The sequence below is a fragment of the Chlorocebus sabaeus genome, chromosome 2 (genome assembly GCF_047675955.1).
Source record: "Chlorocebus sabaeus isolate Y175 chromosome 2, mChlSab1.0.hap1, whole genome shotgun sequence".
Lineage (NCBI taxonomy): Eukaryota > Metazoa > Chordata > Mammalia > Primates > Cercopithecidae > Chlorocebus > Chlorocebus sabaeus.
In genome coordinates this window covers 63,921,717-63,949,150 of record NC_132905.1, presented here as the reverse complement: position 1 = coordinate 63,949,150, position 27,434 = coordinate 63,921,717, and the positions used below count along the sequence as shown (strand labels likewise).

The window sequence follows — 27,434 nt, the reverse complement described above, 5'->3', positions numbered from 1 at the left end:
GCGGACCCTGCCGATGACGAGCGGGCGCTACGTCCCGCGGTCGGAGCCGCGTTGTTTCCCGGCTCCGCCACCGGCCGGGGCTCGGGTGGGGGCCCGGGCCCCCGGGGCATGGCCCTCCGGAGTGCGCAGGGCGACGGCCCCAACTCCAGCCACTGGGACGGCGGCGCGGAGAAGGCAGGTACGGAAGCCGACCAGGGCGCCGGGAGCGGCCTGCGAGGGCGGCCCAGGGGGCAGTGGCAGCTGGTGGCGGAGGCGGTGCCGGAGGGGCGCGGGCTGGCGACCCGGGGCTGCGGCGGGGTTCCGGGCGGCGAGAGAGGAAGAGGCGGAGGGCCCGAGGCACGTCTGTTGGGGAGAGGGCCTGGAACTGGGGGGCTCAGGCGGGTGCCGAGCTGACCCGAGGGAGCCTGGCGGCAGAGTAGCGTCCCCAGGCAGAAGAGCGGGCGGGAGCTCCGCGCCCTGGCTTTCTTTCGTGTGGAGAGGACCGGGACTCCCCCAGCGCGGGCAGGCCCACCCCGTCCCAGGTGTCTGCCACGTCCGCAGACTCCCGGAGCCGCCTCCCCGAGGGAAATCAGCTCTCCCGAACTTCATTCACTGTCGCCGGCTTGATTGACGCGCTGTCCGCGTACCGCCGATTTAATTACCATGCAATTCTCCCTTTAAGGTGCACAGTTCAGTGATTCTTAGCACATTCACAAAGTTGTGCAACCATCGCCGCTGTCTGATTCCGAAATGAAACCCTTACCCATTAGCAGGCACTCCCCATTCCCCAGTATTCACGAAGCCTGGCAACCACGAATCGACTTTCTGTCTGTCTTCTGCCACCTATTTAATGTTGTTTAGTTGTGTAAAAGCGACCTGGCGCTATGGCTCGCACCTGTAATCCCAGCGCTTTGGGAGGCCGTGGTTGGAGGATCGATTGAGGCCAGGATTTCGAGGTCAGACTGGGAAACATAGCGAGGCCTCATCTCTACAAAAAGTTTTTTTTTTAAAAGCCGGATGTAGAGGCTCGAGCCTGTGATCCCAACGATTCAGGAGGCTGAGGCGGGAGGATCGCTTGAACCCAGGACTTGGAGGCTACTCTATGATTGCGCCACTGCACTCCAGCCTGGGTGACAGATGGAGACCCTATCTCAGTAATGAGTACATTATTGTATACAAAGCGATTCTATTTTTATACTCTTTTAGTTTGGACCATTTCTGTGAACTCATGTTTTTGTTGCACATTATGTTCTCAAATGTTTTTCATTCAATAAATACATGACAGTTAAAATTATGAATGTACACCGTGAACCAAGTTATATAATCTTTTTTCCTTGAAGACTAAGGTGACTTCCCCATTTCCAGTCCTCTGATGCATGGTACCCATAACAGAGCCAAACACGTTTATTCAACCCACGTATTTTGAGGAAGCTGCTAGTATTCATATTTTATTTTATATTTTATTTGGGCTCATTTTCTGTTTTTTCTCATTTTCTCATGTTCTGATACTGAATGGAAGTGGATGGAGCGCTGAACCTTTGGCACCGTAACCCTTTCATTACTAGTGTTTGTGTGATGTCTGTCCTCATGGCATAATAGTCAATGCCCTAGGCAACATGGGTCTTGTGACCTGTTGGCAGTGCAGCTGTGTGTCTGTTGCAAGACTTTACCGCCTCTAGTTTCCTTGATTTTGCTTCTCTGGATGAATGGGACAAATTTAAAAATGAGGTTTTTTGTTTTTGTTACTGTTTTGTTTTTTAATCATATCAGAGTATTGTTGGCAAAGTTCCTAATGCTTATCCCTCTTTTGTAGCGTTTATGATCAGATTGGTTTGCTCACGACTGTTTTTTTTCCATTAAAGGGGTGAAACATTCTTAAGTCTTTATAACCTGCTTTATGTTCCAGGTAGTTAACAGAATCTTTGCTAATTTGGATACTGTTTTGTAGAAACTGCTAGTTAAGACCTCTAAAAACAGAGGCTACTTTGTTTTATTTTGTGTTTAATAGAAGTCTTACCCAGACTGAAATAAGGTTTTCCTCTCCTGCTGTGGTCTTCTGGTACAGACATGGAGTTAAAGCATTTTTTTTTTTGAGAGATGGGATCTTGCTCTGTCACCCGGACTGGAGTGCAGTGTCACAGTCAAAGCTCACTGTCACCTCCCAACTCCTGGACTTGAGTGATCCTCCCACCTCAGCCTCCTGAGTAGCTGGGACTACAGGCATAAATTTTTAAGTTAATTTCCAATGTCAATATCAGGAGTTGTGGGTGGGTGTAGGGGGATGTCTGTCTCCCTCCCTCCACAGAAAACGTCCCCAACCCTCCATTGTTTTAAGACTAGCATTGCTTAATGTGAGCTTAACTTCAGTTTAAAGACTGTAAAGCTTTTATGATAATGCAAGCTTAAACCAAATAATCAGTATGGAATTTTGTACTCTCACACGAGATTCCATTATATAAATTAGTTGATCCAAGTTAGTATTTGTTTTGGTGATATGGAAAAATACATGAAAAAACTTTTAGATGAGACATGGATAGTGGTCATCTTTAGTTGTTATTGTCCCTTCCCTGTATATTAAGTGCCCTAATCCAGGTGATTTTGGACATGCCTATTACTCTGAGGAGGCAGAAATCTTTACCTGGATTCTGTAGCCAGAGTTGAGAGAAATTTAAGACAGTAGTGGGTTGTGTCATCTTTATCTGAACCATTAAGAACAACAGTTCAGTTAAAGTGTCCCATTGTTAAAATTAACATTTTAGGGAGTTGAGTCTGATCTCTCTCCCTGACTACAAGACCCTGTTGCAGTTGTTTCTATACCTGTTGCTGTGGTACCCCTCAAATGAAGTCTGCTTTGCACTCTTTATAAATAAATAAATAAAAATAAGCGTTCTAATAAAGAGTAGGCCAACGTCATACCTATCTTCCTTTGTCGAATGAATTACTTTTCAGGCATCAGGGATTTATTTATAGCAGTCTTATATTTTGCAGCCAGCTGTAGGACAGTCATTTTGTTCCATCATGGTTATGATAGCCAAGACCTCTACTATAAAGGAGTTTGGAAGGTTTCGGCTTTGGAATAATAGTGCACTCTCTTGTAAATGGGGCAATAAAGAAATTGGAGAAGAAAGGATTGAGGGAGATTAGAATGACATACATTCTACCTCTAGATGAAATGTGGGCTTTTATTCCAAGCCAGATATGGCATTCTCAAGTCCAGAAATGCGTGTCCTGCTCTAACTCTATAAAGTTTATCTTGAAATATAATACATAATAGGCGTTTATTTTAATCTTTTCCTGAACATCCCAAGAATAGCTCTATGGTGTTTCTCTTTCGGAAATAAACAGGATGTCTGTGAATTTGTTTTTCAGTGGAGATGCTGCTAACCTCCCTCCCTGTGTCATCTAGCAGTTGATCTCACTCTGTATTCATACATCTTTTGCTCACTTGAGTTTTCTGTTTCCTCTTCCCTTTTTATGTCACAATGAAAGTCTATACATTTAGTTGGAATAAAGTATTTGTCAGAGTGGCACACGTGGGAGTGCTTTCTCCATCGGCCACTGACATTTACTCACTAGGGTGTGGGGTTGAGGAAGGTGGTGTTGGGGCCTGAAAAAAACAGCAGTCGAAATCCACACTGGGGCAGCATCCTACTCTGGGAAACACCAGTAGTTTTAGAAACAGGCCAAAGAGTCTGCAGATCTGTTTAGAGAGTTCTGCAGTGAGCATCATCTTAACAGTATGGAAAAAAAATGTCATTTACTGCAAGCCAGTTTTTTCCAGAGGAACAATAAACTAAATCACTTATTATATTCTGCATGTATTTGTTGCGTTCCCACAGAGTGCCAAAAATTTTGAAATAGTAAGTAAATTTTGAAATGCAGTATTAAAAATAGAATTGGAGGCCAGGTATGGTGGCTCAATGCCTGTAATCCCAGCACTTTGGGAGATCGAGGTGGGTGGATCAGTAGAATCCAGGAGTTCAAGATCAGCCTGGACAACATTTTTTTTCTCTACCAAAAAAAAAAAAATATATATATATATATATATATATATATATACACACACACCCCACAAACACACACACACACACAGTAGCTGGGCCAGATGGAGCCTGTCTGTGGTCCCAGCTACCTGGGGGGCTGAGGCAGGAGGATCACTTGAGCCCAGGAGGTCAAGGCTGCAGTGAGCCATGATCGTGCCACTGTACTCCAGCCTGGGTGACAGAGTAAGACCCTGCCTCAAAAAAAAAAAAAAAAAAAAAAAAAATTGGGACAGAATCTTAAGAGAAATGAGTTATGGGAGGTATGATTTTGAGGATTTGAGTTCAGAATTAAGTAACATTCTGGCATATGGTTTGCCAAAACCTCATGGAAATTCAGTTGACTGCATAGTGTTTTTTTCCCCCAAGATACAAGATTTCCTTTCTCCCAGATTGCCGAATAACTTATTTAGAAAGAGAGGTGAGGTGTCTAAACAAACTGAAGAAAAATTATCGTACTCTTAGCAAATAGGTTAACAAGATTTCTGAATGTCAGCTTCCCTCAAGCAGTATTCAGTATTGCCGCTCAAGTGCTGTCAATTTGTGATGTGTGGAAAGTGCAGGGGTACTCCCAAGTTAAAAAAAATTAAATATGTTAGACTTTTTTCTCTTTGTTGGAAATTAAATTGTTCTCAGGTTTTGCCTCCACCAATGTTATATAAAAAGTCTTCTCTGTTTCCTGCGTGTTTTTGACCCCTCTTGAAAACATACAGCCTGGTCTTCCAAAGGATGGCCCTCAGGCCCAAAGTAAAATCCCTCCCTGTGTTCCTCCTGAGTGCAGGATAAACCCAGACTCCTGTGCGGGATAAATCCAGCCCGGCCTCTTTTACTGCGGTGCTACCTGCTTCTGTTCTCTCCCTTTACCTGACACTTCAGCGTCATAGAACTCTTTGTTTCCTGGATATGGTATTTCTTTCATGTGACAAGGTCTTTGCATATAACTCTTTTCTTCTGCCTGGAGTACTTTCCCCTTAACACACTCTTCCCTTTGGCAAAATTTTCTTTAAGAAGGTACCAGAGCCCAGTGTGGTGGCTCACATCTGTAATCCTAGCACTTTGGGAGGTTGAGGCAGGAGGATTGCTTGAGCCCAGGAGTTCAAGATCAGTCTGGGCAACAGAGTGAGACCCCACCTCTATAAAACATGTTTTTAAATTAGGCATGGTGGCACAGAAGTCTGAGGTGGGAGGATCGCTTGAGCCCTAGAGGTTGAGGCTGCAGTGAGCTATGATTGTGCCACTGTACTCCAGCCAGGGCAACAGAGTGAGACCCTGTCTAAATAAATAAATAAAAATTAAAAAGAAGGGCCAGATGCAGTGGCTCACACCTGTAATCCTAACACTTTGGGAGGTCGAGGTGGGTGGATCACCTGAGGTTGGGAGTTTGAGACCAATCTGACCAACATGGAGAAATCCCATCTCTACCAAAAATACAAAATTAGCCAGGCATGGTGGCACGTGCCTGTAATCCCAGCTACTCAGGGGGCTGAGGCAGGAGAATTGCTTGAACCTGGGATGCGGAGGTTGCAGTGAGCCGAGATCGCGCCACTGCACTCCAGCCTGGGCAACAAGAGTGAAACTCCATCTCAAAAAAAAGAAAAAAAATTGAAAAGAAGGATCCAGAATATGTTCTTGGTGAAGACTTTCCTGACTCCTTTAGAAGTAGTCATTCTTGGCCGGGCACGGTAGCTCACTCCTGTAATCCCAGCACTTTGGGAGGCTGAGGCAGGTGGATCACCTGAGGTCAGGATTTCGAGACCAGCCTGACTAACATGGCAAAACCCCGTCTCTACTAAAAGTACACAAAATTAGCCAGGCGTGGTGGTGAATGCCTGTAATCCCAGCTACTCTGGAGGCCGAGGCAGGAAAATTGCTCGAACCCGGGAGGCGGAGGTTGCAGTGAACCGAGATCGTGCCACTGCACTCCAGCCTGGGCAACAAGAGCATAACTCCATCTCAAAAAAAAAACAAAGAAGTAGTCATTCTTTCCTCTGGATTTTCATAATCCCTCAGATTCTGTTATATATAATAATTGTTTGTGTCCCTGCTGTGAGCCCTTCAAGGGCCGGGAGGGAGTAATTCATCTTTTTTATCCCCAGTACAGTGTTTAGTACAAGTAGACACTCATTAAGTGACAGACTGAAGAATGACTGGACAAATGGGCAGGCAGATGAATGGATAGAAGGGCACACCTGAGTCAAGAGCTTAACACATCTCATGAACAATTGACTAGATGCTGTGCTGACAGAAGAAACTGGAGATTTTTGTTTGTTTATTTTATTTATTTATTTATTTATTTATTTATTTATTTATTTATTTTTTGAGACGGAGTCTCGCTCTGTCGCCCGGGCTGGAGTGCAGTGGCCGGATCTCAGCTCACTGCAAGCTCCGCCTCCCGGGTTCCCGCCATTCTCCTGCCTCAGCCTCCGGAGTAGCTGGGACTACAGGCGCCCGCCACGTCCCCCGGCTAGTTTTTTGTATTTTTAGTAGAGACAGGGTTTCACCGTGTTAGCCAGGGTGGTCTCGATCTCCTGACCTCGTGATCCACCCGTCTCGGCCTCCCAAAGTGCTGGGATTACAGGCTTGAGCCACCGCGCCCGACCTGTTTGTTTATTTTTGAGACAGAGCCTTACTCCGTCACCCAGCCTGGAGTGCAGTGGCACAATCATGCCTCACTACAACCCGCCTCTGCCTCCTAAGCAGCTGGAATTACAGGTGCATGCTGTCACACCCAGCTATTTTTTGTAGAGACAAGATTTTGCCATGTTGCGCAGGCTGGTTGCTCTCCAAATACTGGGGTCAAGCAATCTGCCTACCTTGGCTTCCTAAAGTGCTGGGATTATAGGCATGAGCCCCGTCTCAACTAAAAACCATGCCAGCAGTGCTTTTTATTTTATTTTATTTTATTTTTATTTTTATTTTATTTATTTATTTTTTTGAGACGGAGTTTTGCTCTTATTGCCAAGGCTGGAGTGCAATGGCACAATCTCAGCTCATTGTAACCTCCACCTCCTGGGTTCAAACGATTCTCCTGCCTCAGCCTCCCAAGTAACTGGGATTACAGGCACCCGCCACTACACCTGGCTAATTTTGTATTTTTAGTAGAGACGGGGTTTTGCCATGTTGGTCAGGCTGGTCTCGGAACACCTGACCTCAGGTGATCCGCCTGCCTCGACCTCCCAAAGTGCTGGGATTACAGGCATGAGCCACCAGCCTGTTTTATTTTATTATTTATTTATTTATTTTATGAGACAGAGTCTCACTCTGTTGCCCAGTCTGGAGTACAGTGGCGCGATCTCAGCACACTGTAACCTCTGCCTCCCGGATTCAAGCGATTCTCCTGCCTCAGCCTCCTGAGTAGCTGGGACTACAAGCGTGCACCACCACACTTGGCTAATTTTTGTATTTTTAGTAGAGACAGGGTTTCAACATGTTGGTCAGGCTGATCTCGATCTCCAGACCTCAGGTAATCTGCCCGCTATGGCCTCCCAAAGTACTGGGATTACAGGCGTGCCCAGAAGGGGTTTTATTTTTAATGATTTCTAGGTAGGGTAACCATTTAATTTGGCATCCAAACTGGGACATATTTGAAAGTACAGGGAACAAAAAGGGTTTGCTATGAACAATTTGCCAGTACTCTAGATATAAACCAGGAAGATCTCAGACAAACGAGAACAAATGGTCACCCTACTAGGTTACCAGGAAACAGCAGTGAAGCCAGGAGGGCAGGTTTACCAAGGTGAAAAGTCACTTGTATTATCTTTCTGTCTGCACCTCCAATTGCACGTGACTCCAAACCAGTTAGTGCCTCTGTTTATGTGGTTTTTATGTTTCAGGTCTCGTAGGTAGCTCACCTGTGACTTACTAGTACCAACTTTAATTTATGTTAATAATGGGCCGGATGTGATGGCTCATGCCTATAATCCCAGCACTTTGGGAGGCTGAGACAGGCAGATCACTTGAGGTCAGGAGTTCAAGACCAGCCTGGCATGGTGAAACCCCATCTCTACTAAAACACACAAAAATTAGCCAGGCGTGGTGGCAGCATGCGCCTACAATCCTGGCTACCTGGGAGGCTGAGACCTGAGAATCATTTGAACCCGAGAGACAGAGGTTCCAGTGAGCCAAGATTGCTCCACTGCACTCCAGCCTGGGATACAAAGCAAGACTCTGTTGCAAAATAAATAAAATAAAATAATAATAATAATGTACAGCTTTGTCATGGAAACAGTTTGTAGACTGTGGTCTCAGACTAGAACATTGCTGGGGAAGCTGCTTAGTGTCCCTTCTAAAATCTAATGTACCTTCTGATGTTAGTCCTTTCTAAAATCTACCCTACCTTCTGGTGATATCTTCCACTTCACATGAACTCTGGTGCCTTGTGTCTAATATATACTACATAAATGTTTTTTCATTAGTCTATTTACTGTCAAATGGAAGGGCCGTATCTCTTGGCCTTTCTTCTGTATACTTCATCCCAGGCCCTGAATGTCCTTCCTTTCCTTTATGTGTATACACATTTAGTTTTATTGTAACAAGGCAACTCGTACTTTTTTTTCCCCCTTTTTTCTTATATAAGCAGGTGAATCCATGTTCTTGTTGCTTTTTTTTTTTTTTTTTTTTGAGACAGAGTGTTGCTCTTTTCACCCATGCTGGAGTACAGTGGCATGATCTCGGCTCACTGCATTCCCCACCTCCCAGGTTTAAGCGATTCTCCTGCCTCAGCCTCCTCAGTAGCTGAGATTACAGGTGACTGCCACCATGCCCAACTAATTTTTTCTTTTTTTTTTGAGATGGAGTCTCGCTCTGTGCCCCAGGCTGGAGTGCAGTGGTGCGATCTCAGCTCACTGCAAGCTCCGCCTCCCAGGTTCACGCTGTTCTCCTGCCTCAGCCTCCCGAATAGCTGGGACTACAGGCGCCTGCCACCACGCCTGGCTAATTTTTTTGTATTTTTCTAGTAAAGATGAAGTTTCACTGTAATAGCCAGGATAGTCTTGATCTCCTGACCTCATGATCCGCCTGCCTTGGCCTCCCAAAGTGCTGGGATTACAGATGTGAACCACCGCGCCAGGCCTAATTTTTGTATTTTTAATAGACATGGGGTTTCACCATGTTGGCCAGGCTGGTCTCAAATCTCCTGACCTCAGTGATCCACCTGCCTCAGCCTCCTGAAGTGCTGGGATAGGCTGGGTGTGGTGACTCACGCCTGTAATCCCAGTACTTTGGGAGGCCGAGACTTGCAGGTCACAAAGTCAGAAGTTCGAGACTAGTCTGACCAACATGGTGAAACCCTGTCACTACTAAAAATACAAAAAAGAAAAGAAAAAATTAGCCAGGCATGGTGGCGCGCGCCTGTAATCCCAGCTACTCAGGAGGCTGAGGCAGGAGAATCACTTGAACCTGGGAGGTGGAGGTTGCAGTAAGCCGAGATTGTGTCTCTGCACGCCAGCCTGGGTGACAGGGCGAGACTGTCTCAAAAAAAAAAAAAAAAAAAAAAAGGGTAGGATTACAGGCATGAGCCACAGTCCCTGGCTGCTTTTGGTTTTTGTTTTTTGTTTGTTTGTTTGTTTGTTTGTTGAGACAGAGTTTTGCTCTTGTTGCCTAGGCTAGAGCACAGTGGCATATGGCATCGTCTTGGCTCACTGCAACCTCTGCCTTCCAGGTTCAAGCAATTCTCCTGTCTCAGCCTCCCGAGTAGCTGGGATTACAGGCATGTGCCACCATGCCCAGATAATTTTTTGTACTTCTAGTAGAGATGGGGTTTCTCCACGTTGGTCAGGCTGGCCTCGAACTGCTGACCTCAGGTGATCTGCCCACCTCGGCCTCCCACAGTGCTAGGATTACAGGCGTGAGCCACTGCGCCTGGCTGCTGCTGCTGTTGTTTTGAAACGGAGTTTTGCTCTTGTTGCCCAGGCTGGAGTGCAATGGCGCGATCTGCAGTCTCAGCTTACCGCAACCTCTGTCCCCTGGGTTCAAGCAATTCTCCTACTTCAGCCTCCTGAGTAGCTGGGATTACCGGCCTGTGCCACCACGCCCAGCTAATTTTGTATTTTTAGTAGGGACAGGGTCTCTCCATGTTGGTCAGGCTGGGCTCGAACTCCTGATCTCAGGTGATCTGTCCGTCTCGGCCTCCCAAAGTGCTGGGATTACAGGCATGAGCCACCGTGCCCAGCCTTGTTTTTGTTTTTAAAGACAGGTCACCAGGATACCTTCCTCCTTTTCCTGCCAAGCCCATTCTGCTGGAGTGGAAAAGTCCAGTGCCTTGATAATAGGGTCTTGCTCTGTCACCGAGGCTGAAGTGCAGTGGTGCTATCATAGCTCACTGCAGCCTTATGCTCCTGGGCTCAGGTGATCCTCTCGCCCCAGCCTCCTAAGTAGCTGGGACCACCATGCCTGGCTAACTTTTCATACTTTTTGTAGAGACAGGGTCTCACTTTGTTGCCCAGACTGTTCTCAATCTTGTGGGCTCAAGTGATTCTCACACTGCGTCCCTCCACAGCACTGGGATTACAGGCGTGAGCCATTGTACCTGGCTCCCTTAACTCATACACTTTTTGTTTGTTTGTTTGTTTTTGAGATGGAGTCTCACTATGTCTCCCAGGCTGGAGTACAGTGGTGCGATCTTGGCTCACTCCAACCTCCACCACCGGGGTTAAAGCAATTCTCCTTCCTCAGCCTCCTGAGTAGCTGGGATTACAGGCGTGCGCCACCAGGCCAGGCTAATTTTTGTATTTTTAGTAGAGACGGGGTTTTCACCATGTTGGTCAGGCTGGTCTTGAACGCCTGATTTCGTGATCCGCCTGCCTTGGCCTCCCAAAGTGCTGGGATTACAGGTGTGAGCCACTGCACCTGGCCTTTTGCTTGTACACTTTTAACGTTTAAAACTGAGCATCATCTTTCCAGTGAAACAAAAATAAAATTTAAAAATGAACAGGAACAAAATTACAATACAAAATTCAATTCCAAGTAAGATCCTACAGGTTATGCTGATTCTAATCAAGTGGTGAGGCTCGAACCATCATTAAGAGAGAATTTATTGATTTATTTAAACTATATATATATGGTTGAGGCTGCAGTGAGCCATGATTGTGCCACTGCACTCCATCTTGGGTGACTGAGCAAGATCCTGGTATCAAGGCGTTGGACTTTCCCACTCCAGCAGAATGGGCTTTGCAGGAAAAGGAAGAAGGTATCCGGAAGCAATGGGAGACAAAAGTGAAGAAAAGGCAGATGTGATGGGTGCTGCTTTGGATTTAACTTAAGAGACCAAAGATAGGTGGGTCTGAAGCTGAGAGAATGTATTGATTGATTGATTGATTGATTGATTGAGACAGAGTCTTGCTCTGACGCTCAGGCTGGAGTGCAGTGATGCTATCTTGGCTCACTATAACCTCCACCTTGCAGGTTCAAGCGATTCTCCTGCCTCAGCCTCCCGACTAGCTGGGACCACAGGCGCCCGCCACCATGCCTTGCTAGTTTTTTGTATTTTTAAAGTAGAGAGAGGGTTTCACCGTGTTGGCCAGGCTGGTCTCAAACTCCTGACCTCAGGTGATCTGCCTGCCTTGGCCCCGCAAAGTTCTGGGATTACAGACGTGAACCACTGTCCCCAGCCGAGAATTTATTTTAAAAAGGTTGTCTTGCACTGCAAGGATGTCCATTAAACATCACAATTAAGCATGTCAAGAGAGTTTTGCTCCCCTTCCTTTTTAAGGTACAGTTCTCAGGTTAGCTTGGCCCTGACCCACTGTAGTCTCTGAGCTCTTGGTCATTATTGTCTGCACGTGCCTTTTTTAACAATTATAGTCTACTGCCTTGTGACATTTGGTGTTGTCTCGTGTAATGTTTCTTGTGTTTTTGACATGTTTTCTCAATGGTACCAACAACCAGAAAGAACCGAAATACAGGCATCATCCATTTTAAACTTCAGCAAGCCGTCCCTAAAAGCAGACATTCTGTATGCAAACTCTCAGAGCCTTTTACTCCTTTATCTCCCCTGATCTTAGCCAAAAGGACAAAAAGCAATACTCCGTTATTTCACATAGAAAAATGATATGATGGCTACTAACCACAAATTCCCAACCAATTTCCTAAAAATGTTATTTATTTATTTATTTGTTTATTTATTTATTTATTTATTTGAAGGCTAGTCAGGTAAATCAGTGGGAGTAGAAAAGGAACAAAGAAATCTGATTGTGATGAGTTGTAAACAGCACCACACAGGAGACCAGCCCTAAAAAGCAGTTTAAACATGGCAAAATGCCTATGAGTAACAGACTATCGCATAAGGATGTAAGATGCTTAAAACATTACTTATTATGGTTTTTAAGAAACAGTTCCTTTGTATGCAGTGTCACAGCCTCTCACCCCACCAGCCACACTGGAAACCCAAGTACCCTTTGACACTCTGGTTTTGAAAACATCTCTGTGTTGGCCAGGCGTGGTGGCTCACACCTGTAATCTCAGAACTTTGGGAGGCTGAGGCAGGTGGATCACTTGAGGTCAGGAGTTTGAGACCACCCTGGCCAACGTGGTGAAACCCCGTCAAAAAAAAAAAAAAAATTAGCCGAGCGTGGTGGTACGTGCCTGTAATTCCAGCTACCCGGGAGGCTGAGGCAGGAAAATCACTTGAACCTGGGACAGGGAGGTTGCAGTGAGCTGAGATTGCATCGCTACACTCCAGCCTGGGCAACAGAGTAAGACTCCGTCTCAAAAAAAAAAAAATCTCTATGTGATTCTAGTGTTTCTACCAGTTGTAGTAACGTGTAACAGGAGACTTTTTCATGTGGTTTTGTTTTCAATGTAGTACTGAGTTTTGGTGATATGCATTTTTCCTATCTAAACAACAGGAAAAAATTGTTACAGTAAGAGATATATGTGCTCTGTGAAGTTTGGGATTTAAGAATGAACAGACATTCTTTTATGAAAACATTGACACTAACTGCTAGATATGCCTGAATTTACTGAGCATTTATTATAATTGTAATTCCTTGCTTGTTACTTACACAGTATCTCTCCTTAGTGCTTTGCATATTATGTACTGATTAAATATCTGTAGGTTGATTTGTAAAATATGTGTTGTTTCAGAGTGAGGAGAGGAACTAAAATTTAGTAAGTGTCTACTGTGTACCATGGTAACTATCCTGACAAGAGGGTGTCAGTCCAGAGGCCCAGAGCAGGGAAGTCATCTGCCCAAGATTATGGATCAGATAAGTGGCAGACCCAGGATGTGAACCAAGATCTGTCTGATTTTAACACATCTCTTTTTTCACTTATCTTTTTTTTTTTTTTTTGAGACAGAGTCTCACTCTGTTTCAGGCTGGAGTGCAGTGGCGCAATCTCAGCTCACTGCAACCTCCACCTCCCAGGTTCAAGCGATTCTCCTGTCTCAGCCTTCCTACTAGGGATTACAGGCGCAGGCCACCATGCCCAGCTAATTTTTTTTGTATTTTTAGTAGAGACGAGGTTTCACCATATTGGCCAGGCTGGTCTCAAACTCCTGACCTCAGGTGATCCACCCACCTCGGCCTCCCAAAGTGCTGGGATTACAGGCATGAGTCACCACGCCCAGCCTCGCTTACCTTTTTTTTTTTTTTTAAATGTATCGGGAGGCTGAGGCAGGAGAATCACTTGAACCCAGGAAGCAGAGGTTGCAGTGAGCTGAGATTGTGCCACTGCTCTCCAGCCTGGTGACAGACCAAGACTCCATCTCAAAAAAAAAAAAAAAAAAAAAATGTACTGGGCATGGTGGCTCACACCTGTAATCCCAGCACTTTGGGAGACTGAGGCAGGAGGATCACAAGGTCAGGAGTTGAAGACCACCCTGGCCAACATGGTGAAAGCCCATCTCTACTAAAAATATAAAAATATTGCTAGGCATGGTGGTGCATGCCTGAAATCTGAGCTACTTGGTAGGCTGAGGCAGGAGAATTGCTTGAACTGGGACCTGGGAGGCGGAGTTGCAGTGAGCTGAGATTCCGCCACTGTACTCTAGCCTGGGCTACAGACCGAGACTCCATCTCAAAAATAAAAATAATTTTAAAAACGTATAATTCTTTCTGGGCCAGGCATGGTGGCATGCACCTGTAGTCCCAGCTCTTTGGGAGGCTGAGGTGGGAGGATCAGTGTTGCCTAGGTGTTTGAGGCCAGCCTGGGCAACTTAGAGAGACACTGTCTCTTTATTTTTCTTCTTCTTTTTTTTTTTTTTTTGGTCATCCTGGCTGGAGTGCAGTGGCACGATCTTGGCTCACTGCAATCTCTGCCTCCCGGGTTTAAGTTATTCTTCTGCCTTAGCCTCCTGAGTAGCTGGGACTACAGGTGAGCACCACCATGCCCAGCTAATTTTTGTATTTTTAGTAGAGACAGGGGTTCACCATATTGACCAGGCTGGTCTCAAACTCCTGACCTTGTGATCCGCCTGCCTCGGCCTCCCAAAGTTCTGGGATTACAGGCGTGAGCCACCACACCCAGCCGACACTGTCTCTTAAAAACAACAACTAATAATTATTTCCAGTCTGTGCCTATGATTTTTGGTTCAGACCTATAAAAAGAGACTCTCTTTTTAAAAATTGGCGATTTAAAATCTGTTTTATAATGGGCTCTCCAAGCCTCCCCCATGAGGCCCAGTAGACTGGGCCTGAAATGACAGTGCATGTGGCTATGAGCCTTTATGCCAGCAGGCAGTCTTAGAGCTCAGAGGAGATACTACCTGTACCTCACATCAAAAAGGAGATTGAGTCCTAGGCAGAAAACATGCACGTGCTGAATATACGCCTAATTCTTCCCTATCGTTATTTTCAGACTTTAACGCCAAAAGGAAAAAGAAAGTGGCAGAGATACACCAGGCTCTGAACAGTGATCCCACTGATGTGGCTGCCCTTAGACGCATGGCTATCAGTGAAGGAGGGCTCCTGACTGATGAGATCAGACGAAAAGTGTGGCCCAAGCTCCTCAATGTCAGTGCCAATGACCCACCTCCTATATCAGGTAAGGGGAGTCAGGGAGGCTGTGAGGGGAGCGTATCTAGGAGACAGGGAGAAAAGAAGTCCAGGATCTTTAATTTTTATGGTCCTTTCAAACGAAGGGTATATGAATAAATCTAGAGTGTTTTGGGAAATGCTTGGGCCCACTCTGAAAATAAGGCCAAACCAATAAGTAGAATTTAATTCAAAAGTGGGATGAGTTCTTTTTTTGTTTTTATTTTACTTATTTATTTATGTTTAAGACAGAATCTCGCTCTGTTGCCCAGGCTGGAGTGCAATGGCACAATCTCAGCTCACTGCAACCTCTGCCCCCTGGGTTCAAGCAATTCTCCTGCCTCAGCCTTCCTAGTAGCTGGGATTACAGATATGCACTACCACCCCTGGCTACTTTTTGTATTTTTAGTAGAGACGGGGTTTTGCCATGTTGATCAGGCTCGAATTCCTGACCTCAAGTGATTCGCCTGCCTCGGCCTCCCAAAGTGCGGGGATTACAGGAGTGAGCTACCACGCCCAGCCAAGTTCTTTTTTTATTAGGGATTAAAATATTGCCTAGGCAAGTGAGTTTATTCAAAATGCATATGCTTTGTTCTACATACTTGCTTGGCAAGTGTCTTTTAAAAATGCATATTTTGGGCTGGGCGCCATGGCTCACGCCTGTAATCCCAGCACTTTGGGAGGCCGAGGCGGGTGGATCTTGAGGTCAGAAGTTCAAGACCAGCCTGGTCAAGAGGGTGAAACCCCATCTCTACTAAAAAAAAAAAAAAATACAAAAATTAGCCAGGTATGGTGGTGGGTGCCTGTAATCCCAGCTACTCGGGAGGCTGAGGCAGAGAATTGCTTGAACCCAGGAGGTGGAGGTTGCAGCGAGCTAAGATTGCACCACTGCCCTCCAGCCTGGGTGGCAGAGCGAGACTCCGTCTCAAAAAAAAAAAAAAAATGCATATTTTGTGGCTGGGCAAGGTGGCTCACACCTGTAATTCCAGCACTGTTGGAAGCTGAGGCAGGAGGATCACTTGAGACTGGAAATTTGAAGCCAGCATGGGCAACATTGCAAAACCCTGTCTACAAAAAGTTAAAAGTTAGCCAGACGGCCGGGCGCGGTGGCTCACACCTGTAATCCCTGCACTTTGGGAGGCCGAGGCGGGCGGATCACGAGGTCAGGAGATCGAGACCATCCTGGCTAACACGGTGAAACCCCGTCTCTACTAAAATACAAAAAATTAGCCGGGCGCGGTGGTGGGTGCCTGTAGTCCCAGCTACTCGGGAGACTGAGGCAGGAGAATGGCCCAAACCCGGGAGGCGGAGCTTGCAGTGAGCCGAGATCGCGCCACTGCACTCCAGCCTGGGCGACAGAGTGAAGACTCTGCCTCAAAAAAAAAAAAAAAAAAAAAAAAGCCAGACATGGTGGTGCACCGCTGTAGTCTTAGTTGCGTGAGAGGCTGAGGCAGGATTATTTGAACCCAGGAGTTTGAGGCCAGCCTGGGCAACATGGCAAGATTCCATCTCTAAAAGTAAAGTAAAATTAAACACACACAAAAACACCCTTTTTTGTCCAGACACAGTGGCTCATGCCTGTAATTATAGCATTTTAGGAGGCTGAGGCAGGTGAATCACTTGAGGTTAGGAGTTCGAGACCAGCCTGGCCAACATGGTGAAACCCCGTCTCTAGTAAAAATACAAAAATTAGCTGGGTGTGATGGCGCACGCCTGTAATTCCAGCTACTAGGGAAGCTGAGGCAGGAGAATCGCTTGAACCCGGGAGGTGGAAGTTGCAATGAGCCGAGATTGTGCCAGTGTACTCCAGCCTGGGCGACAGAGTGAGACACTCTCAAAAAAAAGAAAACACCCTCTTTTTATTTGGAAATACTGAGATCCTTTGGAGTTGTAAAATCCTGTAATTCTGTGAAAAGAGTTACCTAACTAATATGCAAGGTCTATGTAGTAAAAAGAGTTCCTTGGAATGCAGTTCAAAATAGTAAAGAAAAGTCCTGCAGAACAGTGAATCCACCCTGCTGGCCATTCACTCAGTGAGCTCACCTTGTAGCTTTCCTGCCATCATGGCAAAATGCCAACTGCTGAGGATTCTTTCATTCAGTTGGCAAATATTAGTTGTGCTATGATTGTGTGCCAGGTACTGGAGATGATTGAAACAGGACTTCTGCCACCAAAAAGTTCACAGTGTCATGATGTCACCCAGTAGGTGTCGAGTTGCCACTTGTTACTATCCTTGGAATTGGCTGCTTCAGAGCAGTCAGCTTTTTGTTGGAAGGCTAAGGCAGTGCCATATTCACACCCTGAATCCTGAGATGATGTTCTACCAGGTTCCAAACTTCCCTCATCTTTTTATACCATGAAGCCTGCATGTGAGGAAGTGTTGCGCAGCCTTACTAGCTTTTGATTTGGGTTGCGAGGGAAATGTACGCTTATTATACAGCACTTGGTTTGTTTGGGGGAAATGTACACTTGTTATCTATATAACAGCTAGAGACTGCCTCCTTACTTTCACACTGTATTGGACGTACCAGCTGAACACAAGGACTGTCTCGTCTTCGCAGCATCTTAGTTTTAGAATTGCTGGGTCGAGAGATGTTAGGTGGTTCTTTGTGTGAGTCTCAGTATACCTTTCTAAACAGCTTAGTGCTCCCACAACTTTATAGGTGTTAGGGTTTTTTTCAGTGGTGTATTGTTCCCACGTTCATGATTTTATTTGATCCTTGGAAGGGAATATCCTTATTTTGTAGCTGTGGGCTTTGAAATTCAGAGCAGTTCCCAGTGATGTGCAGTGGCCTTCTGCACGAGACGCCTGTTCTCCTTACATCTTTGTTCTCCTTCTCACCCCATTGTATTACCTCCTGGGAAGTCTGTGCTCCCTTCTCTTAGGGTCATTGTGACTTGCAGGAAACATAATGTTTGGAACTAAACTAGGGATTCCCTGCCAAATGTTGTATCTTGAGTCATATACTACTCTTTGGGAGAAAGCTGACATGTATCCTCTAGGCCTTTTTCGTCATCCTAGAATGTTTTGCTTCTGGTCTGGCTTCTTGGACATTCCTGTAGTAACGTTCCTTTTCCCTCAATAGGGAAGAACCTACGGCAGATGAGCAAGGACTACCAACAAGTGTTGCTGGACGTCCGGCGGTCGTTGCGGCGGTTCCCTCCTGGTGAGAAGCTCTCGCGGTCCTGCCACATTTGGAAAGACTGTATCTGTCCCAGGTCATACCATGTGACCTAGTATGCTGGACCGTGCCTCCTCAGGGACCTTCAGAACTCTCCTTTTGCTGAGTCATCCTTTTGTTGCCTGGTCACTTTCAGACCCCCACTGCGAAAGCCTGAACCAAAAATAATTTCTCCTGGCCTGGAGGTGGTGAATGAGAGAAGAGGGTTTGTTTTTCCTTGAAGCCACAAAAAGGAGTTAATAAGAATTGTTAGAGCCATCAGTCTGGTGTTTAAGAGCAGATTGGTGTGGAATTGGGCACCAACATGAATGATTAATATCTTAATTAGGTTTAAAAATAATGATATCTTGCGCATACATATGTAAGATTCCTTAGAGGGAAGAGAGGCCATTCCCTGTTTGTGTAAGAGTATATTCCTTAATTTGTTCAGCAGCGATAGATAAAAAAAAAATAAATACAAAGAAAACAAAAAAAAGAGAATATATTCCTAAAATTACCTCTTCATTTCCGGAAGAAAGAAAAGAAGGACCGTTGTCTCAGTTTTCACAGTGAAAGGAACTGGGCAACAAATGTCGCATGGATGACCTATTTTTCTTCCTCTGGCAACTCCACCTTTAGGTTGTGAAGAAAGGAGAATTGCTAAAGGGAACAGGAGCCTCTGAGCTCCTGCCTCCCTCTTCTGGACTGTGCTCTGGCCTGGCTTTTGTTGTTGAAGGGGCTGCTTTCCTGCTGGCATTCCTGCTTCCTGGACAGACTTTCGCAATCCCCAGGTAGCAGCAGTCTGCCAGCGTGGTTTTGATAAAAGCACATGCCCACGGTCCATTCCCTTTTCCTAGCCTGCTGGTTTGGATGAGATCACATAGGACAGATACCTCCCTTTTTTTTTTTTTTTAAAGACAGAGTTTCACTCTTGTTGCCCAGGCTGGAGTGCAATGGCACTGTCTCAGCTCACTATAACCTCGGCCTCCCGGGTTCAAGCAGTTCTCCTGCGTCAGCCTCCCAAGTAGCTGGGATAACAGGTGCCTGCCACCACGCCCGGCTAATTTTGTGTGTGTGTGGTTTTTTTTTTTTTTTTTTTTTTTTTTTGAGACGGAGTCTTGCTCTGTCGCCCGGGCTGGAGTGCAGTGGCCGGATCTCAGCTCACTGCAAGCTCCGCCTCCCGGGTTTACGCCATTCTCCTGCCTCAGCCTCCCGAGCAGCTGGGACTACAGGCGCCCGCCACCTCGCCCGGCTAGTTTTTTGTGTTTTTAGTAGAGACGGGGTTTCACCGTGTTAGCCAGGATGGTCTCGATCTCCTGACCTCGTGATCCACCCGTCTCGGCCTCCCAAAGTGCTGGGATTACAGGCTTGAGCCACCGCGCCTGGCCGTGTGTGTGTTTTTAATAGAGAGGGGGTTTCACCATGTTGGCCAGTCTGGTCTCAAACTCCTGACCTTAGGTGATCCACGTACCTCGGCCTCCCAAAGTGCTAGGATTACAGGTGAGAGCCACCGTGCCTGGCCCCCATTTTTTCCTAGGTAGCCTGTTTTCCCTCTGAACCCTTTATTCCTCTTCCATTGATGTAATATCTGTGATATTCTTTCTGTAGGCTGAACTTACCATGTGGCTTCATATTCTTTTTCCATTCATGGTCTTCTGGGCTTGACTCACTGCTCTTTTGCTGAAAATTCACACAGGGTTTAATTTTTACTCTCACTCCTTTCACTGCTTCACCTATCAGCAGCCCTGGGTTTGCTTCATTTCCTTATTTATCTTTTAGGGTATGCTTTCTATTTGAGAAGGGATGGGGTAAATATGAGCAAGGGGTGAGCTTTGCTCTTACCTGCAATCCTTTGTCCAGTTTAGTTTGGGCCCTTACATTAGCTGCTTTCTCTCTCTGAGTATGTGTTTATAACTAAAAGCTAATGGTGTAGGGAAGCTGTGCATGTGCCGTTCTTCTAATGTGGCTCATGAGGCCAAGGCTTGGCATTTTTACTGCTGGCAGGACTAGCTCCGGACTCTGAAAGAACTCCCAAGACAGGCTTCCCTGTTTCCAGCTATAATACATCTTTGGATCAAGAGGATCGGTTTTTCCCGTAACGTTTGCTTTGGTTTAAAGGGAAACATGCAGCTTTAACATTTTTTTATTTTTATATAATTTCATACTTACTGAAAAGTTGTAAAAATAGGACAAAGAATTCCCCAGATACCTTTTACCCAGATTTCGTTTTGTTTTCACATTTTACTACATTTGCTTTTTTAGCTGCTTTCTCTCTTTCCTTCACTTTACACATAGACATACACTTTTTCTCTGAACTATTTAAGTTGCAAACATGACATCTTTTTACCCCTAAATGTTTCAGGATATATTTCCTAAATATAAGGCTCTCACATAATTATAGTACACTGAGCAACATCAGTAACAACACTGAAAAATAGTTAACTAATTAATGCACAGATTTTACTCACATTTCACCATTTCTTCGAGTCATGTGCTTCACTGGAGAAGGAAATACAGGTTTATGCGTTTCTCATGCTGTCATCATATCTCTTTAGCCATTTTTAATCTGGAACAGTTCCTTTGTACTGTATGAGAGGCCAGTTATTTTTGTGAAATTTCTCTTACTTTGGGTGTATTGGGTATTTCTTCATCGTGAGATGTAGGTTTGTGCGCTGTTGATAGGAATCCTGCAGACGTGATGCTGAGCTCTGTCAGTGCATCGCATCGGGAGGCAGAGGCTTCTGCAGCTCCCATAGTTAAAATACTGCAGTTAAATACTGTGTCCCAGCAGTATTAACTGCAGCGACTTGGTTAAGGTGGTGTCTGCGGCTTCCCCCACTGGAGAGCTAGCGGCTGCCTTTTCCTGTATGCCAGGTGGTATCAACAGTGGATCCTGATATGCGTTGCCAAATTATTTGTAATTCATTTTCCTTTTTTCTCTGAAAATTCATTGCTGGCCTTCTTCGACCTCCTTATTAACTAGGCTGCTTGGTATGTTCAAAGGCATCTCCTCTCTGTTCCTGTCCCCAGGCATGCCAGAAGAACAGAGAGAAGGGCTCCAGGAAGAACTGATTGACATCATCCTCCTCATCTTGGAGCGCAACCCTCAGCTGCACTACTACCAGGGCTACCATGACATTGTGGTCACATTTCTGCTGGTGGTAGGCGAGAGGCTGGCAACATCCCTGGTAGAAAAATTATCTACCCACCACCTCAGGTACTAGTACAGAAGGACATGAGAGGACAGGCATCACTCCTCAGCCATCCTGGGGATAACTCATTGGCCCATTTTCTGGTCAACTTTTTTTAGAAGTTTGAGCCCTTGCCACCCCCAGCCCTGATCTAAGTGTTTGGTGACCAGGCTTATTGAATTGTCTCCCTCCAGGGATTTTATGGATCCAACAATGGACAACACCAAGCATATATTAAACTATCTGATGCCCATCATTGACCAGGTGAATCCAGAGCTCCATGACTTCATGCAGAGGTACATGTGTGTCCGCATTTGTGTGTGCATGCATACACACACCCACACCCCTCCTCACAAGCCGAGCGCAGTCTCCTCATTGTCTTGGGGGGATTTGTTAAGTTCTCCCAAGTTGTTCCAGTCACCAGCAATCTGGATAATTCCGTTCTTGGAGCACTTTTTGGGGACTGTGCTCTTTGGGGGACATATCCCATCCCTTGAGTTTACATCTAGTGGGGAGAGGTGGATAAGGTATGTATGCCAAGGTAGATGTTGAGATGATTGCCACAAGACAAACACGAAGTCCTGTGGGATCCAGCGGCGAGAAGGAGAAGGCCGACCATGGGTGGTTTTATTTCCTAAGTACCAAAGAGAAGAACTATTTTTTTGCAAATCCTATGTGATGTTTTGTTTCTTCTCTGTTTAGTTGGAAATGTGTTCTTGGCCAATGCCTCTTTTTAAAAAAATTTTAAAAGGTAATGGGTACGCCTTTTTTCCTTTGAGACGGAGTGTTTGCTCATTGCCCAGGCTGGAGTATAATGGCATGATCTCAGTTCACCGCAACCTCTACCTTCCAGGTTCAAGCGATTCTCCTGCCTCAGTCTCCCAAGTAGCTGGGATTACAGGCATGTGCCACCACACCAGGCTAATTTTGTTTTTTTAGTAGAGATGGGGTTTCTCCGTGTTGGTCAGGCTGATCTCGAACTCCCGATCTCAGGTGATCCGCCCACTTCGGCCTCCCAAAATGCTGAGATTATAGGCGTGAGTCACCACGCCTGGCAGCTACGTCTGAAGATATTTCATTTGTCTCATGTTAATTGAAAAATTAATGTGGTCATGTTTTCAGGCCTGGGAATATGTACCTGTGCCCCCCACAAGGGTAAGACTTACTCAGAAGGAGAATCATGGCGTAGTTCTCTGAAAACAACTGCTTCTCATTCCTGTAGTTGACATTTGTTGGCCATTAGGAGAGCACCCAGACCCTGTTGTGGTGTTAGTGTCATGGTACACCTTAAAGACTTTGTATTAAATATTTTCTGAGGAGAAGATGCTGAATTCCTTGGTAGCTGAATTTTCCAGAAATTCTGTTCCTTAATGCTTCCTTCTCACCAGCACTGAGGACAGAGAAGGCCCAGAGAGAGGGAAGGGATGGCACACAGGATCTGACACCTAGCTTTCCTTTGTTTTTAGTGCTGAGGTGGGGACCATCTTTGCCCTCAGCTGGCTCATCACCTGGTTCGGGCATGTCCTGTCTGACTTCAGGCACGTCGTGCGGTTATATGACTTCTTCCTGGCCTGCCACCCACTGATGCCCATTTACTTTGCAGCCGTGGTAGGTACAGGCCACGAGCCAGCAACTAGGTTCACCATCACGCATCCCACTGTGGTCATTTTCCCTGAAGGGAAACCTGGGGATTATGGAAAGATGCAAAAGACAGCACTTTTGAGGCTGGTGTGCCTGGACACCATTCTATGCAATATTAATGGGGGTGTCACAAAAAAAAATAATAAGTTGTGAAATGCTGGGTAAACAAAATCAGATTTTTTTGCTGCATGGCTCTTCTGAACCTTTAAAACGCTAGTCTGCATTGTGAATTGTCAGGGTTCCTATTGACATTGCCTGGAACATATATTCAGCTGATGAACAGAATTAGGGAAGTAGTAGTACAAGCTGCCAACTCCAGATTTAAGAAGAGATCTGGTGTCATGATAGACAAGGAAGTGGCTTGTGGAGGGTGGGGGCTCCAGTTAGTAGAAGGGCCTGAGGGATGGGGTGGAGATGGGAGTTCAGGGAGAAGGGCCTGGGGGATGGGGTGGAGATGGGAGTTCAGGGAGAAGGGCCTGGGGGATGGGGTGGAGACGGGAGTTCAGGGAGAAGGGCCTGGGGGATGGGGTGGAGATGGGAGTTCAGGGAAGTCTTTCAGTGGCCACTGGTCCCTTGAGCATCCATGGGTTTGTGGACCAAAAGTCAGAAGGAAGATGCTTAAAGGGAGCAAGACTGTTCTTTCTACTGTTTTGAACCATGTCTTCTATGCTGGAGCTCCAGGAACCTCCCAGTAATTCTTCTGCTTTCTTCTAAAAGAATCTCCTTCATTTCTTTCAAGACTTAAAGGGACACCTGAGCAGCCCAGTGTGCCTGAAGGACTCAGATTATAACTGGTCAGCCTTTCATGTCACATGGTGGGAGTTCACAGGAAGGGCCAGACAGTAGGAGTAGCACTGAGAGTATATATGTTATTACTTCCTTGATGGATACAAGAGTTTGCTGAACATTTGGGCTGAGTCCTGTCTGTAACCAGTTTATTTATTTATTTATTTTTTTGAGACGGAGTCTTGCTCTGTCGCCCGGGCTGGAGTGCAGTGACCGGATCTCGGCTCACTGCAAGCTCCGCCTCCCGGGTTCACGCCATTTTCCTGCCTCAGCCTCCCGAGTAGCTGGGACTATAGGCGCCGGCCACCTCGCCCGGCTAGTTTTTTGTATTTTTTAGTAGAGACGGGGTTTCACCGTGTTAGCCAGGATGGTCTCAATCTCCTGACCTCGTGATCCACCCGTCTCGGCCTCCCAAAGTGCTGGGATTACAGGCTTGAGCCACCGCGCCCGGCCTGTAACCAGTTTAAATTCATCTCCAAGGATAATGGAATGCAGGCGGCCCAGGCCCCGTGTGTCTGGCCTCTGACCGCAAGGCTTTACTACCTCCCCACAGATTGTGTTGTATCGCGAGCAGGAAGTCCTGGACTGTGACTGTGACATGGCCTCGGTTCACCACCTGTTGTCCCAGATCCCTCAGGACTTGCCCTATGAGACACTGATCAGCAGAGCAGGAGACCTTTTTGTTCAGTTTCCCCCATCCGAACTTGCTCGGGAGGCCGCTGCCCAACAGCAAGCCGAGAGGTGAGCAAGGCTGGGATGCTGGTTGAGTGCGGGTGGCTGTAAATGAGCAGAAGTGAGGGAAGGTTTGTGTCTGGTGGGACAGGATTGGGGCATGTTTCCAGAGATTGCGCTTAGGCCAGTGGAATCTTCACTGTAGACATATGAGTCTTTATCAAGAAGAGCGTTCCCAGCAATGAAAGGCTCTGCCCACCGCCTATGTGGTGTAGTTTTTCTTTTCTCCTCTTTCATACCACTTCCTTCCTTCTGTCTCTTTCCCCTGCAGGACGGCAGCCTCTACCTTCAAAGACTTTGAGCTGGCATCAGCCCAGCAGAGGCCTGATATGGTGCTGCGGCAGCGGTTTCGGGGACTTCTGCGGCCTGAAGATCGAACAAAAGATGTCCTGACCAAACCAAGGACCAACCGCTTTGTGAAATTGGCAGTGATGGGGCTGACGGTGGCACTTGGAGCGGCCGCACTGGCTGTGGTGAAAAGTGCCCTGGAGTGGGCCCCTAAGTTTCAGCTGCAGCTGTTTCCCTGAAAGCCAGAGAAGACCTTCCTCTTACATCACATTAAGGTCTCACCCTTCCATGGAAGGATTGGGAGGGGTGGAATTTCCTTTATTAAAAGGGTTTCTGTCTAGAGTTTTCTATTCCTGCCACCCTGCCCTGCCTGTTCGTGTTTGCCTTTACTTCAGAGGCCAATAGGAGAGCCTACCTGACACAGAGGGCACTTGGGGGCCTGGCACAGAATCTTATGCCCCTCCCAGTGGGCTTTTGGATGGGCTCTCTGCCATCTCCCCCGGTGTTGGAGGAAGTGGGTTTCTGAAGCTTCCAGCTGCCTTTGCAACCTGCTGGGCCTGGGCTGCCCTAGTTACCGGGAACCTCCTAGTTACTCCGTAGAAAGTGAGCTGGAGCACGGGATGCCCTCTTCACTGCTCCTGGTCTGCCCGCATCCGATGAACACAGGAGGAGGGGGCTGCTGCTGAAGGAGTCAGGCTTGGGATTGAGAACAAGAGGCCAAAGGACTCGTCTGGGAGCATGATCGGCCCCTCTTACTAGCAGCTCCATCAGCTGGTCAGAAATCAGAGACAGAAGGGAACTAGGTTACTTGTTAAATCCTACCTATTTTCCGCCTAGAGATTGCATGGGCATTTCCAGTCAAGTGGGAAGGAATGCTCATTTTTAGGGCCTAGACCTAGACTAGTTTTGCCTGCCTTTTTTTTTTCTCCTCCCTGTTTTCTTCTACAAGCCACAAAACATTCTTATAAAAAGTACTTTTGTTACTATTTTTAGAATATATACACCCCATATGTAAATTACCCTCACTTTTAAAGTAATAATAGTTCCTTCACAGAAAAAAAAAATAGTTCTCATCAGAAGGATGAGCTTCTAAGATCCTGAATTTTACTTTCTACTTGATTAACATTTCACTTTAAACAGAGTTGCTATTTGCAAACAGCTTTCCACTTCCAAAGTGCCACTTTCTGACCAGTTTTTCTTCCTGTTTTCCTCAAATCATACTACTACCACATAGGCGCCCATTCACTACCTTAGCGTCGTTTTTTGGGTCTGATTTGTCTCGTCAACTGGTCTCTCCTACCTGGTTGGAAATGTCATTGGAAACTTGCTGGCACCCAGAAAGGAACAAATGAGCCTGAAGAGCTTGGCAGGAGCCTGGAACAGCCAACTTCCTTGCCCAAGCTTCTCCAAAGACTCTCCAGGCCTTAGGGAACAAGAGGCATCACTCAGTCCTTCCAGGACAGCTTCCCTCTAAGCAAAGCCAGGTTTGTTTTAGATTAACTCTGGCCTGAAAAAAAAAAAGTGCCTTTTGCTGCTTTAAAGAATTGGGGTATATGGTATGAAGCAGCCATGTACTTGTATTTTCCTGGTCTTTCCTGGGCACTGATCTCTCTTGGCAGGTGTTTTCTTAAAGTGAACACACCAGAAGCACTCCACCCCACCATATCCAGACCTCCATGCCCTCCTTGCATGCCTGTTGTGTGCAGGGTGGAGGGTGTCCCACATGCCAAGCAGCTGGCGAGCCAGAGCAGCTGGGAGCCCTGTCCACTGAGTTACACTAAGCACTTTATTTTTATTTATTTTATTATTATTTTCTTTTTTCTGAGATGGAGTCTCTGTTGCCCAGGCTGAAGTGCAGTGGTGCAATCTCGGCTCACTGCACCCTCCGCCTCCCAGGTTCAAGCAGTTCTCCCTGCCTCAGCCTCCTGAGTAGCTGGGGCTACAGGCACCTGCTACCATGCCTGACTAATTTTTGTATTTTTAGTAGAGATGGGGTTTCACCACATTGGCCAGGCTGGTCTCGAACTCCTGACCTCAAGTGATATGCCTGTCTCGTTCTCCCAAAGTGCTGGGATTACAGGCGTGAGCCACCACGCCCAGCCACTACGCACTTTAAAACCAAAAAAAGCTCAAAGTGATGGATCATTGTCCATGGCAGGAGCCCCACCTTGGGGTGAGCCTAATGTAGACGGATTAGTTTAGAAAGTGGTGTATTTATCAGGGCAAAGGAAATTCTTCCAGAGGTGGTGATGTGGCAGATATTCCCAGTGCTCTCCCACAGCAAGCTGGCCCTCTTGTCATCATTTCAGTGGGCGGCAGCAGCTGCCCCTCCTTCCACAAGCACTCAAACCTGTTTGTAAATACTGAAGGAATTGATGGGGTTGAGGAAAAGAGGTTCATGTGACCAGGGTCCCAAGGCCACAGCTTTTCAGATCCTAGGAAGCAAGTGGCATTTGCTTGAGTTGTGGCCTCGGAAGGATCATGTTTATCTGTTTTTTTAACTTTGCTGACACCAGGATTCTCCCTGTCATTGAGAAGAAAGCATTATCTAATTACCTTCAGGTGGTTTACTTATTCTGTAAAGAATATGTGTAAATATTTTGTACAGAGCCCTGTATCAAATAAATAGCCATATGTGGTTACTAA

At 46.4% G+C, this 27,434-nt stretch overlaps 1 protein-coding gene across 1 annotated transcript; it reads left to right on the top strand.

Annotated features, from left to right (window-relative positions):
• Positions 1-27,434, top strand: TBC1D20 (TBC1 domain family member 20). The gene is made up of 8 exons (XM_007963086.3): positions 1-178; positions 14,814-14,999; positions 18,076-18,156; positions 21,181-21,367; positions 21,536-21,637; positions 22,808-22,949; positions 24,322-24,509; positions 24,772-27,434. The coding sequence occupies exons 1-8, from the start codon at positions 109-111 to the stop codon at positions 25,025-25,027; spliced, it is 1,212 nt and encodes a 403-aa protein (XP_007961277.1). The 5' UTR covers positions 1-108; the 3' UTR covers positions 25,028-27,434.

Coding starts and splice junctions, on each gene's coding strand:
- TBC1D20 (XM_007963086.3), top strand. CDS start 109: ATGGCCCTCCGGAGTGCGCAGGGCGACGGCCCCAACTCCAGCCACTGG. Junction 15,000..18,075: donor TGACCCACCTCCTATATCAG/GTAAGGGGAGTC, acceptor TTCCCTCAATAG/GGAAGAACCTACGGCAGATG. Junction 21,368..21,535: donor TTATCTACCCACCACCTCAG/GTACTAGTACAG, acceptor GTCTCCCTCCAG/GGATTTTATGGATCCAACAA.